The following is a 19,357-nucleotide window of genomic DNA, read 5'->3' as shown; positions in this document are numbered from 1 at the left end:
GCATTGATTAAAATTATATTAGTTAACAACATTAGTATTTATTGTGCAAAGTTGCATTAGGAGTTCATTTTCAAAGTACAATTACCATTCAATAATACTAAAATACTTTAATCTTCAAACTATTCAAGGATAAAATAAACTACAAGATAATACTATGCCTTCACATTAACACATTTCTCTTAACTTTATATTATGTCCATTATTTACTATAATTAGCTAAACTACAAATGTAATTGTAAAATTAACTCACCCACAAAATTTACACTTATATGGATTTTCCTTCCTTTGAAATACATCTCTATTTTCCTTTGGTCTTAGCTTTGTTACTTATATCTACTAATAATATTAACAACACAGATTTCACATATATTATCATATTAACATTCCTCACTTACATGCCAAATCATGAATGTTCAACTATCTTTTATATTCACTTCAGTACTGAAAGAAGGATTTGAAGAATCCCAGCATTTATAAGGTAGGATGAATACAGTGAAAATATAATGACAACATATGAGCTTTACTGCTGTGATAATACCCTTCTAGAACACCATGGGAACATAAGCCTTTTTTGTAGTATCTGTGACACTTGAACGACTGATTATTTATACAGACCCCAACTGATATAAAATAAAGATGTCAAGTGTTTCAATTACCATCTCATTTGTGGAATTCATAAACAATTGTACAAAAACTTTCCCATTTACCATATTCTTATTGTTTCCTGCATATATGGCCCTATCCTAGATATTAAAAGCTTACCTGGAATCAGAAAAAACAATGACACAGTTCCAATTAGAGATATACACAATATTTTTTCAAATAAAATATAAAGATTCCAATCATAAACTCCGTATTTACTACATAAGAGAAGGAGTTACAGCTTAACATTCACCTGAGTTTCCAAGTCTATAGTGGTTTTTGTATTTTATAGTGTCACTGCAAATGTGTCAGAACTAATTAACCATCAGGACAATATACTCAAAGTATTTCTTCAAGAATCTGCTTTGCTATTCACAATGCCAAAATGTATTATTATTGAATCTGCACCTTTTTTTCCTTGAGAGAAAACAACTTAGTTCTTATATCACATTGGTTAAGTATATGAATTTTCAAATATTACTGGAAATAATATAATCTTTTTTCTTCCTAGGTTCCCCTGTTACGAAGGTACAAAATCCATAAACATGTACTCAAGCAAATATAAGGAGAATATTACCAAAATATTAGAGAAGATACCTGTTTCCTTAACTAGTGTATCCTTTTAAAAAAAATCACTAATTGAGATATAACTGCCCTGTTTGCTGAAGAACCATATGAAATATAAATAAACAGCACTTGATGTCACCTCAGATTACATTTCATATTCTCTTAGATACTCATAAGGAACATATTGTTTTAACAGGAAAACTTAAATGGAAGCCTTTAGTACTATAACAGATATACTGGAAAAATAAAAACAAAAATGGATTATAATGGAGCTTAATACTACATGTGCATTCATACCAATTATCCTGCTATATACTAACAAGTGATAACTACAGTTAGGCCATTTACTCAAGAACTTAAAAGGTTACATTGTTCATTACTCAGTAAGTCTGCAAAACAATAGCATATCACAATAGTCTTTCTATTTGACTTATGTTTAAAGCATAGGTAACATTTTCTTACTACTATAAGATTAGAATCCTGTAACATCAGGTATCTTGTGTAATATCTTGTAATAATATGTATCTATGTATTCATCACCTACCTATAGGAATTAAAAGTCCCATCAGAATCTAAAGTAGAACTTCTTCTTCCATTTTTATTTGAATCTCCTGGAAAAAAAAATTTAAAAACGCTGAAATAAGGAAGATTATGAAACTGAATGTTTTAGTTGAAAAGCTTCTGTGTGACAGCTCTATTAAGTTTACGGAGTCCAAAAGCACTATCCCTACCCCCCAAGTATGTCTTGTAATCAGAGTACAGACCTCTTTTTTAGGCAAAAAACTCATTTTAATGTTAAAATATAAACCAATATCACCACTCCTAGCTTGTATAGAAATATTATCAAAGTAACTGTTAACAGAACAAATGAAACATTACAGACATTTTATTATGAATCACAAACAAAATAAAAATTTATAAACCATTTAATCATACACCATTTTATAAGCAAAGGGCAACTCTTTGTTAGTGACCAAGTCATCTGCCATACCACTGGTACAGTAAAAAGAGAACAACAGAAAGGGGACCTGGAATGATCTCCAGTCCCCAGCTCTCTATGGTCTAGGAATATAGTAAGCAGAGAGGTAAAAGGGAAAGCAGGCTTGGGAGGTGGTGAATGCATCCTAACAAATCTTTAATACACCTTAATACCCTTCTTAGAACTTTATGTTTTAACTGTGGGCTAAAGTTCAGCAGTTTGAAATGAAAAGAACAACATGAAAGATATTTCTGTATTGTATGATAATACTAAACATTTCAATTTAAGAAACTTATATTCATAGTATCAGACTTAGAACAAATTAATACCTGTTTAAAAATCATGGAATAAAAATAAATGTGCTAAAGAAGTTTAAAAAATGCTTACCAATGCCACAATATAAAATATTCATGCTTATTGATAGAAATTTAATTTTAGTAGTTAAGTTTTAAAATATATTCTTCAAAATATAGTTTTTATGAAACCACTGTATACTACTATTAAATAGACCATTTATTCTTAGAACAAGTTAAAAAGACTAGATTCTGATTACACTTTATATTCCAAATTCTTGTAATATAACTTTCAAACATCAGGTTATATTCATTTTTATGATATTTAAAGCTTAATAATTTAATGATTTATCCATTTATACTTTTAATCCACTTTGAACAATCTTAGGTGCCACTGGAGATCATCACAGTGGTCCTGGTTAAGTCAAATAGTAATTACAGAGCTTTCACTTTAAAGATGAGATTATTTTTAATTATTGAGTATGGTACTTAAGGTACCATACTTATATAATTATGCTACTCATTAAATGGTTATTGAAAGCTGAAATGTAATTTTAATGACAGCTACCTATTTTTCTTTGCACATTTTATAGTTGACAGATTAGTCAAGAATGTTGGTTCTTTTCAAAATCTTTACAGCTGTGCTAAAGTGTTTAGGAGGACAAGAACTGGGCTGGGTCCACTTACTTTTAACACTATTTTTCCGCTTTCAGGGTTTTTTTTTTTTTTTCATTAAACATGCTTTCAGGTTTTTTCCCCATTAAACAAAAATCCTAAAATGGATTACAGCATTCAAAACTATTGCCAAATTTTATAGAAGAAAATTATTCAAAAACATTTAAATGTTTAAGATTAATTTAGCTGGGTATATTTTGTTAATTCTTTGAAAACACAGATACTATAAGGTTACTCATGCAACATATATTTTCTTTAAAAAATTAATGGTATCGTAATAAATAAACTAAAAGGATTTAAAGAAAATTATTCGGTTTCTTGCTAAATGAAAATTTCCTACAACACATGTTATTTAACAGCTTGCAGACATTTCCTGTGAAACATTCTATAATCAGCATAAAATAAGTACTATATCATACATTAAAATACGAGCCTTCTTTCTCTAAAACTGAAGATTACAATTAACCACATAAGATCTCACCAACAGAATATTTCTTTTCTTTTGATATTTACCAGATCAAATATAAAATCCTTCAAATAATTAAGAGACTTTCCATTTTTTAAACTAGGTTTTGCTATCATAACATAAAGGTGTTCTTCATCTTATATCTGTTTAAAAATGAGCATACCACAATAAATGTAACCTTCAAAGGATGGGAATAAGGAGGAAAAAAAGCAGTTTTTCTTTCTTGAAAACATACCAAATAAGGAGTACAATTGTTTTCCTAAACAGTATTAGAGAAAAGATTTCAGAGTTTGCTATATGGGGAAAAGACAATAAAGTTTTGAAGCGGGAAAAACTGCTTTGTTCCTTCAATCCTCTAGTTGAAATTAATTATAGCAAATGTTTATGAAAACATCTGTTCCTTACAGTTATAAATTCTTAATTTTAGTATGGACGATTCCAGATTCTTATTTTGGGAGGAAATTGCTGAAAATCGAAAGATTTATAAAAGAACAGGCAGAATTTGTAATTCTGGAAAACTGTTCATATAATGTGTATATCCTGCAGAGATCTTCATTTGTGTGAGGGGCTTGAAACATTTGGAGGGGCTTGAAACTAGTAACCAGGAGAAATGAAAGAGAGGCTGCTCTTTGATTTAATAAAGTGTTTACAATAAAAACGTTATTTATAATAAAAGGAAACATCAACTAAGAATTATAAATAAATGCTACTTTACTATTAATCTAATTTGGAGTTAAGTATAATAAACTAAGTATTAATTTTATCAGAGATTTTAATAAGTCTAATGCCAATACAATCATAGGAAGATAATGTGTGGTGTTCCCCAAAAATAACAACAGAGGGTGCAAGAGAGTTTAACATGATGTCTTTAGTTGCTGTTCTGATTCTGGAACTAAGTTGTCAGGTAGCCATGACTGTAACAAGGTCGTTTTCAGATCTCTCCCTCCTTCTTCACTTTCCTCTATCAATCTCTCTCTTTCTCTCCGTCTCTCTCTCTCTCTCTCTCTCACACACACACACACACACACACAAAAGTACATTATTAATCTTGCACAAAGACCTTTAAATAATCACGTGTTTTAAGATAACATTACCTTTCACTTGACTGAAAAGTAACTTCATAAATTTTAAAAATATAATTGTAAAAGTATTTCAATATTTAGTGTAAATTAATCAATAAAATAATCTAGATATATTTACAGAGGAAATTTTAATAAATGCATATAGTATATACAATATGTAACATACATATTATATGTCATTATGTATATATATATTGCACAATATACATTTACAGGAATATTTCATCAATTTTTGTGACAAGTACAATGTGAAATTTACCTAACAGATTATGTCTCATTGGTAAATAACTTTGTAAAAAGAATTCCTAGCACTGAAAATTAAAATACGTTGGCTGATTTGAAAAATATACACTTGTAGTTACATTATTTTAAATGAGGATAGAAAAAGCATTTATTTTCCATTAGTAATTTCTAACATATATGTATCTAACTGATTAAGCAAATAATATGTGTAATGGTTGCTTAAATCTCAAAACAAGATAAATTAAATTCCAGATTATTTAACTTACTGCAGTCATATTTAGCTAAGGGCATTTATAGTATCTATCTGTGTACTGCTGAAATCACGCTAAATGAAGGTTTATAATAGATTTCTATAGTGCTTTTTATGCACAAACATCTTCTTGAAAGTAGAACTAGAGATTTTAAACTAGGTTAGGTTAAAAACAAACAAAATAATGCTATAAATAAACACATCTACTAAATTGAGCCCTCAGTTTATATCTAAACAATGTCACAAGTTTTAGAAGATCACGTCATACAAGGTATGAATTCTAAAAAGTATTACATAATTTAAAAAAATAAGATTTATCTCTAATTTGTTAGAGAAATGTCATCAAGTATGTGCAATGAATATTTAATAGTAAGAGGGGTAAAAAAGATTTGCTTTAAACTAAGTTGAAAACAAAGCTATGAGTTGCCACATTTAGTTATGATAGGATAATATGCCATAAATAGTATAGAGACCTGAAATCTTTTCTTTTTAAATGAACATTACTACTGAAATGTTTTTTATTAAATTTAAAATCCAATTCAAAGAAAATGATTCAAAAAAAATCAATGAATTAAGTATATTCATGTGTTGACATATGGCAAGGTAAAGTATAATGATTCATCATTGTCTATAAAGTCAGTAACCACTAAGGACATTATCTCAACAGAGAGACAATAGTCTCTCTAAGCTAATTTATGTTAAAAATCTAAGACCACCCATTGGGTCTAAGATCCAGTGCTCAAGTAAATACAAAAAAATTATTTATTCAATAATATTCCATTTTCTCTATTATTATCTACATTCTAATGGTTTAATGGCCATATTTAATTCTCTACGTATTTAAAATTATTTTTCATTTCCAAATTTTTTTTTTTTTTTTTTTATGATAGTCACACAGAGAGAGAGAGAGAGGCAGAGACACAGGCAGAGAGAGAAGCAGGCTCCATGCACCGGGAGCCCAACGTGGGATTCAATCCCGGGTCTCCAGGACTGCGCCCTGGGCCAAAGGCAGGCGGCAAACAAACCGCTGTGCCACCCAGGGATCCCCAAAAATTTTTTTAATTTTTTTTTTTAAGATTTCATTTATTTATTCAAGAGAGGCACAGAGAGAGAGAGAGGCAGAGATATAGGCAGAGGGAGAAGCAGGCTCCATGTAGGGAGCCTGATGTGGCACTGGATCTCCAGACTCCAGGATCACACCCCAGGCCAAAGGCAGACGCCGAACCACTGAGCCACCCAGGCATCCCATCCAAAAATGATTAAAAACATTTTTTTTTAATTTTAAGGATTTTATTTATTTATTCATGAGAAATACAGAGAGAGAGAGGCAGAGACATAGGCAGAGGGGGAAGCAGGCTCCATGTAGGAAGCTCCATGTGGGACTCAATCCTAGGACTCCGGGATCACGCCCTGAGCCGAAGACAGACACTCAACCACTAAGCCACTTAGGCGTCCCTAAAAACATTTTTTGAATAATGGCAAAAAGAATTTCTATATGTGAGAGTGTCAGTGGTTTTACCTTATAACCAAATGTTTGCAAGTGAATGGACAGCTTTATTGCCAGTCTTCCTTTTATTAAAAACAATGCAGGGACATCTGGGTTGCTCAGCAGTTTAGCACCTGCCTTCAGCCCAGGGCATGATCTAGGAGTCCCCGGATTGAGTCCCCCATCAGTCCTGCATGGACCTCTGTGCACGGAGCCTGCTTCTCCCTCTGCCTGTGCCTCTGCCTCTTTCTCTCTCTGTTCTCACATGAATAAAATAAATAACTTTTTTAAAAAATGCATATTTATTGGTTCCACGTGAAGCTGTGAATATTGCTTTGACTGGGAATGAGTTCTTACTGCAATTAAGTATAAAAAATATCTTCCATAACTGAAGTGTGACCTGTATTACTGAGTAAAGAGTTGATAAAATTCCTCAATTTGGAATTGGTTGGATTTTTGGTTTTTATTTTTTATTTTTATTTATTTATTTATTTATTTATTTATTTATTTATTTATTTATTTTAATTTTTTTTTATTTATTTATGATAGTCACAGAGAGAGAGAGAGAGGCAGAGACACAGGTGGAGGGAGAAGCAGGCTCCATGCACCGGGAGCCTGATGTGGGATTCGATCCTGGGTCTCCAGGATCGCGCCCTGAGCCAAAGGCAGGCGCCAAACCGCTGCGCCACCCAGGGATCCCGGATTTTTGGTTTTTAAAAACATTCCTTTTATATACTACAAAGAAGTAATTCGTACTTTCGTTATTTAAATCACTGCATGGTATTTATAATGGCAGTTCCCAAAGGGTCCTCCCTTCACATAATCATAAACACAGACCCTCTTCTGGAGTGTACATTCTTGGGTGGGCCTGAAGACTTAGGCTTCCATGTGTTTATATCGATTTGAAAACAAAGCATTATCCAGAAAGTAGTCATTACACATGTCACCTTCACACAAGTATGGCAGTCTGGTTAAAGCTCTGGTAATAAAACCAGCCTTTCTGAAAACTTCAGGCAGACTATTCACTTGTTCTTCCCAATTCTGTCCCTTGATTTTTAAAATTTCTGATGGTTTCTCCCACTTGCTACTTATGTTTTCCACATAGGGATGAAAGGGTAAAGCCAGAGCAAGGATGACTCTGCCTCTTGTTGGCTCCAAGACACTTCTGATATCTTTTAACAAAGGCTGGGGCTAATCACAGCTGTCGAGCAAATTAAAGCAACTGACATCATACTGGAATCCTGAATTCTGCTATTCATTTATACCAAGCACATTATATTTCTTCTTCTGAAGCTGCCATATTTTCAGAGAGCTCCATAAATTTCTTCAAAATGAGAGTTCATGATTTTTGTGACTTCTCCATCTCCAGCTCCTAAATCTATGAGACTGGATTAATTTTTTGCAGTCTTCAAAACTGATCTGGTGAAAATGCAAACACTGAGCCTCTTCTTTGCAACCCAGTGATAGATATTGTAGACATAAATAGACTAAAAACAGGTGACACTAAAGAGTGATATAATCGGACAAAGAGACAGTCCAATTTCTCAATGCTGTTAAGAAGATCGTATTCCTTAAGGTACCTCTGAACAAAGAGAGCCTAGAGAGATTCACATTTCTCTCTATTGCACACCAACCACTGGCGGTTCTCCTTCCTGCTGGCCTTGGCCTCTGCCAGCCTGTAAAGGCTACTTTTCATGTTCACATACAGGGAGTGGATGAGCAGGCTCCTCAGCATCCACATCCTCCAACCTAGCTAAATAGACACTAGGCTCAGGCAAAGCGAGCCCACAAACAGTCTCACCAAGTGCCCTGGCCCCTTACATCATTACCAGTGTTTGCGGCGAGGAAGGGGAGATACCACCACCCAGACTAGAGCTACTGTACCCAAGTTGCCCATCCAGCCTCTTCAGGGCCAAAGTGGGGGTCAAACTTATTATTTAGGTAATGTAAAATCAGATATAAAAACAAATACAGAAACTTTTAAATAAATAATATTTCAAATGAGTAATTTTAAGAAGATAATATTTTTGTTATTCCTGTATCATTAATAGAGTAATTTTCAAAAAGAAAGCAGAGTGACATCAGTGGAGTGGAAGAATATATAACTCTAAATTCTCATACTCCCAAAAAAACTCTGGAAAACAAGCAATAAGTGTCAAAACCGACATTGCAATGATTCTGGAAAACAATCCAAGATTTATGAAAACCAAATGAACAACGAATGAGAAAGAGATTTCTTGAAAGCGCTGTGGCATTTTTACTTGCCCTTAGCCTACCAACTCCTTGGTACAGCAGCAGTCTTGAAGAGGGATGCAGTTCCCAGTGTGGGAGACCAGTACGAGGTTCTTGAGGGAGTAGAGCAGATCATATTTGCAAAATATTATGTAATTCTGTTTTAACTTGTTTAGGAGCTACCTGAAGGACTGACACAAAACAATCTCTTTTTTGTCTAACTTGAAAAAAGCAGTGGGATTGCTCTTGAACACACTGCAAGCTAAATTAAGAAGAAGCAGATACCTAGGGCAAAAGATTATAACTGAAACATTAAAGAAATTACCTAATGGGCAGCCTAGGTGGCTCGGCAGTTTAACACTGCCTTCAGCCCAGGGCGTGATCCTGGAGACCCAGAATTGAGTCCTACGTGGGCCCCCCGCATGGAGCCTGCTTTTCCCTCTGCCTGTGTCTCTACCTCTGTGTGTGTGGGGGGGGGCGGGGGGGTGTCTGTGTCTCTCATGAATAAAATCTTAAAAAAAAAAAAAAATCACCTAAGACCTGGCAGTAAGAGTTGGTGAGAGAGTTTCCTTGGTAAATTAGGACATTCAAAAGCACCCAAGTATATAGGAAAATATATATGCCCAGCACAAGCAGGAGACCAAAATCCTACACCTGAAACTTGTCACTAAGATGAATGCAACCCTGGCTAAATGATGAAGGATTACTGTGGCACAGAACCAATCTGCAAAGAAGAGAGGTTCTGGTTTTTTGTTTGGTTCCTATTCGCTTTTTAGCTCCTGGCTTTCAAAAAATTATCTGTCAAAACTCTAGCTGAACATAAACTAAGAAATAAAGATTTCAGTGACTACATATGCAAAAGAATAAATCTCTGCAAAAATAAATAATAGGGTGGGAAATAACAGAATATAGAAAATAGCAAATATCAGGAGAATCTAAATTTCAAGAGTTACCAAATTATAATATTCAAATACCCAGTCATCAACAACAAAGGAAAACACATAGCATTAAAAAGGGGGGGGGGGGGGGGAGGAAGCCAGGCTCAACAAAAAAAGTAAAATAAATTGATAAAAACTATCCTTCAGAAAGCTAAAAATTGAATTTATCTGAAAAAGATTTTGACAAAACTGTTTTAAAAGATGTTTGAAGAACAAAAAGAAAAAACACAGACAAAAAAAAGAAAGGAAATCTTATAAATGAATGATTAAGCAAAATGAGATTATCAATAAAGGAAAAAAAGGGATGATTTTGGGGGCTGAAAAATAAAATACCTGAAATGAAAAAGTCACTAACTAGAGTGGTTCAATAACAGGTAGGAACCTCATTTTTATCTTTGATGAAAGACAAAAATCTACAAATCCAGGAAGCTTAAAGAACTCTTGGTATAATTAACACAGACACACATATAAAGAAACATAAAAAGCAAATTGCTAAAGACAAGGAGAGACTCCTCAAAGAAGCAACAAAGAATATGTCACATCACAGATTCCTCAGTAAAATTAATAGATGACTTCTTATCATAAAACATGCAGGCCAATTGACAGTGGGATGATGTATATTTAAAATACTTAAAGAGGCTCTCTTCCTCCTCGGAGGCGGAGAGCCCGTTTGCGCAAACGTTCAATAAACCCTCTTGCTAATTGCATCTGCCTGTCTGGGGTCTGAGTCTCTGGGGCGTCCACCGGGACACGTTGGCACCCGTGAGCCAGGGTCCAACATTTGGGGGCTCCTCCGGGATCCGAGATGCCCCAGGCTCAATCCTAAGACCGGTAGGAGGTGAAGGCCCCCGTCTTTCAGCCAGGACCCAATGGACACCCTGATCAGCTCCTGCAGACTCTCCTCACCGCGGAGGAGAGACAGCGCGTCTACAGAAAAACGGCCCCGGGGCGGATGGGAGGCCGGGGATGTTTTCCCCTTGGTTCAACTGACCTGACACTGCTGCTGGGAGGGAGCGGCTCCGTCTCTATCGCCAGGACAGGCTAAAGGCGCTCCAGATTATCCAGCGCCAGATCTGGAAACCCCTTGCGGCTGCCTACCGCCCGGGAGACACAACCGGCCCACACCCGTTCCAGATCGGTGACTCTGTCTACGTCAGGAGACATCAGTCCAGGACGCTTGAGCCCCGCTGGAAGGGCCCATATACTGTACTACTGACCACCCCAACCGCCTTAAAGGTAGACGGCATTGCTGCTTGGGTCCACGCCTCACACGTCAAGCGCGCCCCATCAACAAGCACCGCTGACGCCAGGCAGGACGGACCGGACGAGCCACCCCAATGGAAGCTCCACCGCACCCAAAACCCGCTCAAGATAAGACTTTCAAAAATTGTTCAATGACAGTTGTTATATTCCTACCTCTCCTAGCGCTCTTCACCTCTGCCAAAGGTGACCCTCATGCCCTCAAAAGGTTAACCTGGCAGGTACTAACGTCTGGGGGTGACGAGGTCTGGTCTATAACTAAGACCGCCCCCGTGGGAACCTGGTGGCCTAACCTATATCCTGACCTATGCAAGCTAACCATAGGGGCCCCTAGCCCATGGGACCTAGAGGGATACTTCGACACCTCTAGAGCCCCTAACCGAGAAAGCCCTCTAGGGCGACTGGGATTAGACCCATGGGGAGGATGTGGCACGCCTGACAGAAGGGCCATGCTCAGCACTCTTCCCTTTTATGTCTGTCCCGGGTACCACAGAGATCGCAGGCTAAATCCCACCTGTGGAGGAGGGGAATACTTCTATTGTAAAAATTGGGGGTGCAAAACTATGGGGGATACAAAATGGAGGCCCTCCTCCTCCTGGGATTATATCACTGTCAAGGCTAACTATACTCACCCGGCATTTAGCAAATGGAAAACCCTTAATTATGGGCCCTGCCAAGGGTGGTGTCATCCCCTACGGATATCCTTCACGGAGCCCGGGAAAAGGGCTACTTACTGGCCCAATGGATATACGTGGGGACTCAGGTTATACAAAGAAAGAACAGATGATGGTTTTATATTCAGAATTAAACTAAAAATAGAATCCCCAGACCCCGTGGCGATCGGGCCTAACACGGTCCTCGGGGAACAAAGAGCTCCCGCTAAACTAACAGCCCCGGCCCTGGCCGCAGGGAGTGCCACACCCACTAACTTCGAGGTCACTCCAACCCCTCGGTCGTCTCCAAGACGGGACAACTGTTTAATCTTATCATAGGGGCATTCCTGGCCCTTAATCGAACCAGCCCCGATGTAACTAAATCCTGCTGGCTCTGCCTTGCATCCCCCCCCACCCTTATTATGAGGGAATTGCTACTTCAGGGACCTATAATAACATCACTAGCACTCAGGGATGCACACCCGACTCCCAACCACAACTCACCCTTACAGAAGTTTCAGGACAGGGAACCTGCATAGGAACACCCCCCCCCCACCCCCCGGGGCTACCAGGGACTCTGCAACACTACCACCCCGATTCTGGGGACTGATTCTTACCTGGAGCCCCAGCCGGGAACTTGGTGGGCATGCAACAAAGGCCTCACCCCCTGTGTGTCGGCTAAGGTTCTAAATAGCTCAAACGACTTCTGTGTCATGGTGCAGATCATACCCAGGGTGTTCTATCACCCTGCTGAAACTCTAGAAAATCAGTATGATGAACATCCCACCCGTTTTCGGCGCGAACCTGTCTCCCTAACCCTAGCCGTTATGTTGGGACTAGGGGCCACTACTGGGGTGGGTACTGGCGCAGCTGCTCTGATCCAGGGCTCACGATGTTATATAGAACTCCAGGCAGCTGTAGATGAGGATCTACGGGCACTAGAGCAGTCCGTTTCTAAGTTAGAACAGTCCCTCACCTCACTTTCAGAAGTAGGACTTCAAAACAGGAGAGGCTTGGATTTACTATTCCTGAAAGAGGGAGGACTGTGTGCGGCCCTGGGAGAGGAATGCTGTTTCTATGCAGGCCATTCTGGAGTCATCAGAGACTCCATGGCCAAACTCAGGGAAAGGTTAAATAAAAGACAAAGGGACCGGGAGGCCCAGCAGGGCTGGTTTGAAAGCTGGTTTAATCAGTCTCCCTGGTTAATAACCACCCTAATCTCTACCATTATGAGCCCTCTAGTTATCCTGCTCCTGCTGCTAACTTTCAGCCCCTGCATCTTCAACCGGCTGCTCCAGTTCATCCGAGAAAGATTGTCTATTACCCAAGCTCTGGTATTAACAATGTCGGGCCCTCCAAACTGAAAAAGTAAATGTTCCCTAAGATTTTAAGGTTAAAATCAGCCCAAACAAAGAGGAGGGAATGAAGAAACCCGCCCTGTAAGTAGGATCAGCCCTAATCCAGAGGGAGCCCATCCAGGTGCCTTCCTGAAGTTTTAGCAACAAAAAGCATTCTGTTTGTGATAAGAAAACCATTTCCCCCCACACCCTGATTGGAATGTCCCTGAATAGGTTCATGTTGACCTTCTGAGAAATCAACCTGGATGCTATGCGACTCCTGAGGTTCTTTTGTCTTGAAGCGTTTTTTTCTTTCACCTTTAAAAGATACCTGTAATTGCTAATCAGGGCTCTCTTCCTCCTCGGAGGCGGAGAGCCCTTTTGCACAAATGTTCAATAAACCCTCTTGCTAATTGCAAAAAATAAATAAATAAATAAATAAATAAATAAATAAATAAATAAATAAATAAATAAAATAAAATAAAATAAAATAAAATACTTAAAGAAAATACTGTCCAAAAAAAATTTTATATCTAGCAAAACAGATAGTGGGTTTCCTGGGTCACTCAGTCAGGTAAGTGTCTGACTCTTGATTTCAGCTCAAGTGTCAATCTCAGGGTTGTGAGTTTAAGCCCCATATTGGTACTCAAAAAAAAAAAAAAAAAAAAAAAAGTAATGAGAAGTTAAGACATTCCCAGAAACACAAAGCAGAGGAGTCCAATATCACTACACATACCCTGAAATAAAAGCTAATGGCAATCCTTCAGATTGAAGGGACAAGAGATAGTAACTGAAAGCTGTGGGAAGAAGAATATCTCTGATAAAGGTAAATACATTACTATATACAAAGCCAGTATTACTGTATTTAAGGTTTGCACTGCCAAACTTAATTTCCTATAAGATACAAAACAAATGCATAAAAAATTATATATCTATGCTACAGAGCAAAAGTGTATAAAAATGTAACTTATAACAATATAAAAAGGGAAGAAGAACACTTCCATAAAAGACAGAGGAGTAGGAGGAACTTAAGCTCACCTTGTCCCATGGATACAACTATGTAGCATGCACATCAGTGTAACTGACCCAGAAAATGAACTGAAGGCTGGTAGAATAAAATCCACAACTAAATGTAAAGAGAAGGCAACATCAAAGAGGGTAGGAGGGCAAAGACACTGTGAGGAGCTAAACCCCAAGGGTCTGGCCACCAAAGATAGAGAGTCATGGGCACAATGAGGGAGGAGAAACAGAATGCCATACCAGGGAGCCTGCAAGAGAAAGACCACTCCCTAATATTTGCTTTGAAAACCAGAGGGGCTAAATTTCATTGGTTCTTTTAACTAGTGGGATGTAAAGCCTAGAACATTAAAAATTAGTAGGTTCAGTTCTGTGACAGCCAGGAGGGTAATAGGAAACTGAGTCTTTGCCATTAAAGAGACAACACAAGAACAGCTGGTAGAAATATAGCATAAAATAAGCAGTTTGAAAAATGCTCATGGCATACGGGAAGGAGAATTATTTACTAATCTCAGAGTTTACTGAGTGACTTCTCCAGGAGCAAAGGAACAGGCAGGTACCATTTTCCTCATCTATCACCTAGCATAAACACAGGTCAACCTGCAGAAACCAGTGCAGTGCCTGCATTCACTACCTTGCTGCATACACCACACCCTGTCCCCTCAGCTGAGCCTGCCTCAAGCCTGGTGCTGCAGGGCCCCTCCTCCAGAAGACCTGCAAAATCTTGCCAGCACTGCATCTTCCAACTGCACACTTTGTGGGGTCATGGTCCTAGAGGCAGTGACTGGTCACCTGCCATGGAGGACACCAGCACATTATTAAAACTGTACCACTTGCCTACATGCACTTTACAGAGCAGCCCTGGCTACCCCCAATATCCACAGTGACTATGTGTCCCCTGTGGAAGAAAAGGACCAGCACTACCTTGTGAAAAGTGCAACCCCCATCCATATCTTTCAAGAGCAAGAGATATAGCTGATTTTCCTAACACCGAGAAGCAGAGAGTTAGACAATGTGAGGAGACGGAGGAGTATGTCCCAAATGAAAGACCACAACAAAAATCACAGCAAGAGACCTATATGAAACAGAGATAATGAATATGCCAAATAAAGAACTTAAAGTAATGATCATAAAGATACTCGCTGGACATAATAGTGGAAGGCATCAGTGAGACCCTTTTTTTAAAGATGTTTTTTTTTATTATTTATTTATTCATGAGAAATAGAGAGAGTCAGAGGGAGAAGCAGGCTCCATGCAGGGAGCCCGACATGGGACTCGATCCCGGGTCTCCAGGATCACACCCTGGGCCAAAGGCAGGTACTAAACCGCTAAGGCACCTGGGAATCCCCATCAGTGAGACCCTTAACAAAGAGATGAAGAAGAATCTATCAGAGATTAAGAACTCAGTAACCGAAATTAAAAATATACTAGATGAAATAAATAGCAAACTGGAGGAAGCATTACTCTGTCCTCAGTGACCTGGAGGACAGAGTAATGAGAAGCAATCAAGCTGAAAAGGACAGAGAAAAATAATTTAAAAAATGAAAAGAGAATTAGGAAATTTGATCCATCAAGCATTCACATTATAGGGATCCCAGAAAAAGAAGAGAGAGAAAAGGGAACCAAAACTTTATCTGAAAGAATAATAACTGAAAACTTCCTGAATCTGGGGAAGGAAACAAAATCATATTCAATTTGCACAGATATTTCCCCAACAAAATCAACCCAAAGAGGGCCACACCAAAATACATATCAATTAAAATGGCAAAAAGCAGTGATAAAGAATTTTGAAAGCAGCAAGAGAAAAGAAAAAGTCACATAAAAGGGAAACCCCATAATGATACAGGTGGATTTTTCAACAGAAACTCTGTAGGACAGAAGAGAGTGGCATGATATATTTAAAGGGCTGAAAGGAAAATATCTGCAGCTGAGAATAATCTATCCAGCAAGTATCATTCAGAATAGGAGAGATAGAGAGTTCCCCAGACAAACAACAGCTATAGAAGTTCATAATCAGCCTAGAAATGTTAATGGGGACTCTGAATAGAAAAGAAAGAGTATAAGTAAAAAAAAGTAGAAAGCACACAAACATTAAAAATAAATCAAGGGATTCACAAAATAAAAATATACAAAGTATGAAACTACATACCTAAAGTATGGGGGGAAAGGAGTAAAGAATAGGTGAAAGTTAAGTGACTTCCAACTTGACACAGACTGCTATATGCAGAAAATGTTATCTGCAAATGTAATTGTACCTACAAATAAAAAACCAACAATATATTCGCAAAAAATAAAGAGAAAGGAATCCAAGTATATCACTAAAGAAAAGAACAGAGAACATACACAAACACACACAAAGGGTGTGAAAAGAAAGCTCGAGTAAAAATACTTATATTGAACAAAATTAACTTTAAAACAAAGACTAATAAGAGACAAGGAAGGACACTATATAATCATTAAAGGGACATTCCAACAAGACGACATAACATATATATATATGTGTGTGTGTGTGTATACACACACACACCTAACATGGAAGCTCCCAAATGCATAAAATAGTTAATAAAATATATAAAAGAACTAATCAGTAATAATACAATAATAAAATGGGACTTTAACACCCCACTTACATCAACGAATAAATCACCCAATCAGAAAATCCACAAGGGGGACGCCTGGGTGGCTCAGCAGTTGAGCGCCTGCCTTTGCCTCAAGGTGTGATCCTGGATTTCCAGGTTCAAGTCCCACATCAGGCTCCTTGCACGCAGCCTGCTTCTCTGTCTGCCTGTATCTCTGCCTCTCTCTCTCTCTCTCTCAAATAAATAAATAAAATCTTTAAAAAGAAAAAAAAAAAAGAAAAGAAAGAAAGAAAATCCACAAGGAAACAATGGCTTTGAATGACACACTGGACCTGATGGATTTAATATATATTCAGAACATCCCACCCTAACATAGCAAAATATACATTCTTTCAAGTGCACACAGAACATTCTCCAGAATGGATCACATATTAGGTCAGAAAACAAGTCTCAACAATTTCAAAAAGAATGAAGTTAATATCATACATCTTTTCTGACACAACACTATGAAAGCAGAAATCAGGCACCAGGAAAATCTGGAAAGAGTACAAATACAGGCAGGTTAAATAACATGCTACTTAATAATGGGTCAACTGAGAAATAAAAGAGTAAATTAAAAAAAATACATGGAGACAAATGAAAATGAAAACACACAATTCAAAACCCTTGGGATGCAACAAAAGCGGTTCTTTGAGGAAAGTCTATAGCAGTATAGGCCTACCTCAAGAAGCAAGAAAAATCTCAAATAAACAACCTAAGCTTGCACCTAGAGAAGGCAGAAAAAGACCAAACAAGACCCAAATCCAGCAGAAGAAAGGAAATAATAAACCTCAGAGCAGAAATAAATGATACAGACACTAAAAGGATAGAACTGATCAATAAAACCAGGAAGTGATCTTTGAAAAGACAGACAAAATGGATAAACCTCTACGTAGACTCATCAAAAAAAAAAAAAAAAAAAAAAAAAAAAAAATCAACAAAGAAAAAAACCATAAAGAGACATAGGATTCAAACAAACAAAACCAGAAATGAGAAAGGAGAAATAACTGACCCCACAAAAAATACAAAAGACGGTAAGAGACTATTATGAAAAATGATATGCCAATGAACTGGAAAACCTAGAATATATGGGAAATTTCTAGAAACATATAACCTATCAAAACCGAAGCAGGAAAAAAAAAATAGAAAATTTGAACAGATCAATTACCAGCAATGAAATTTAATCAGTAATCAAAAAATCTCTCAACAAAATGTACAGGGCCAGACAACTTCACAAGTGAATTCTAATCCTACCAAACATTTAAGAAGAGTTAATGCCTATTCCTCTCAAACTTTTCTAAAAAAAAAAAAACAGAAGAGGAAAGAAAATTGCCAAGTTCATTCTATGAAGCCAGCATTATCTTGATACCAAAACAAGATAGAGACACAACAACAACAAAAAACTACAGGCCAACATCTCTAATTAACACAGATGCAAAAATCCTCAACAAAACATTAGCAAACTGAATTCAACAATACATTAAAAAAAAAAAAAAAAAAAGGATCCATCACAATCAAATGAGATTTACTCCTGGAATGCAAGGGTCTATCAATATTTGCAAATAAATGTGATATATCACATGAATAAGAGAAAGGATAAAAGCCATATGATCATTTCAATAGATGGAGAAAACGCATTTGACAAAGTACAACCACCATTCATGATAAAAACCTTCAATAAAGTAGGTTTAGAGGGAATATACCTCAACATATTAAAAGCTGTATATTAAAAAAAAAAAAAACACATAGAACATCAGACTCAATGGTGAAAAACTGAGAGCTTTTCCTCTAAGGTGAAGAAGAAAACAATGTCCACTTTCATCACTTGTATTCAATGTAGTACTGAAAGACCTAGCAACAGCAATCAGACAAAACAAAAGAATAAAAGGCATACAAATTGATAAGGAAGAAGTAAAACTTTCAGTATTTCAGATGACATACTATATAAAGAAAACCCTGAAGACTCCACCAAAAAAACTTGCTAGAAATAATAGGAATGAATAATAATTCAATAATAGAATTACTGAATTCAGTAAAGTGGTAGGATAAAAAAAATCTATGTGCAGAAATCTCTTGAACTTCTATACGCCAATGAGGCAGCAGAGAAATTAGAAAAATAATCCCATTAAGAACTGCACCAAAAAGAATAAAATACCTTGGAATAAAATGAACCAAAGGGGTGAAAGGCCTGTGCTCTAAAACTATAAAACATTGATGAAAGAAACTGAAGATGACACAAAGAAAGAGAAAGACCTTCCATGTTCATGGGTTAAAAGAACAAATATTGTTAAAATGTCCAAAACAATCTACACATGTAATGCAATCCCTATCAAAATACCAACAGCATTTTGCACAGATCTAAAACAAACAATCCTAAAATGTGTATGGAACCATAAAAAAACCCAAATACCCAAAGTAATCTTGAAAAAGAAAAACAAAACTGGAGGTATCACAATTCCAGACTTCACAATTATATATTACAAAGCTGAAATAATCAAAACAGTATGGTACTGGCACAGTTCCATTGACCTATAGATCAATGGAACAGAAAAAAAGAGTACAGAAATAAATCCACCATTATAGTTCAATAAATTTCAGCAAAGCATGAAAAAATATTTG

The 19,357-nt window shown here is 36.9% G+C and overlaps 1 protein-coding gene and 1 pseudogene across 30 annotated transcripts in view; both read right to left on the bottom strand.

The window, feature by feature from the left end:
• Nucleotides 1-19,357, bottom strand: part of TBC1D5 (TBC1 domain family member 5) — a 529,331-nt gene that overhangs the window by 255,881 nt on the left and 254,093 nt on the right. For all 30 annotated transcript variants that reach the window (XM_072726774.1, XM_072726773.1, XM_072726763.1 and 27 more), the window contains one exon: nt 1,754-1,820. In XM_072726774.1, coding sequence (XP_072582875.1) covers nt 1,754-1,820 — 67 coding nt within the window. The remainder of the gene's footprint in view (nt 1-1,753; nt 1,821-19,357) is intronic.
• Nucleotides 7,528-11,017, bottom strand: LOC112925622 (protein-L-histidine N-pros-methyltransferase pseudogene; annotated as a pseudogene).

Source organism: Vulpes vulpes, chromosome 11, assembly GCF_048418805.1.
Source record: "Vulpes vulpes isolate BD-2025 chromosome 11, VulVul3, whole genome shotgun sequence".
Lineage (NCBI taxonomy): Eukaryota > Metazoa > Chordata > Mammalia > Carnivora > Canidae > Vulpes > Vulpes vulpes.
This window is presented reverse-complemented; position numbering and strand designations above follow the sequence as displayed.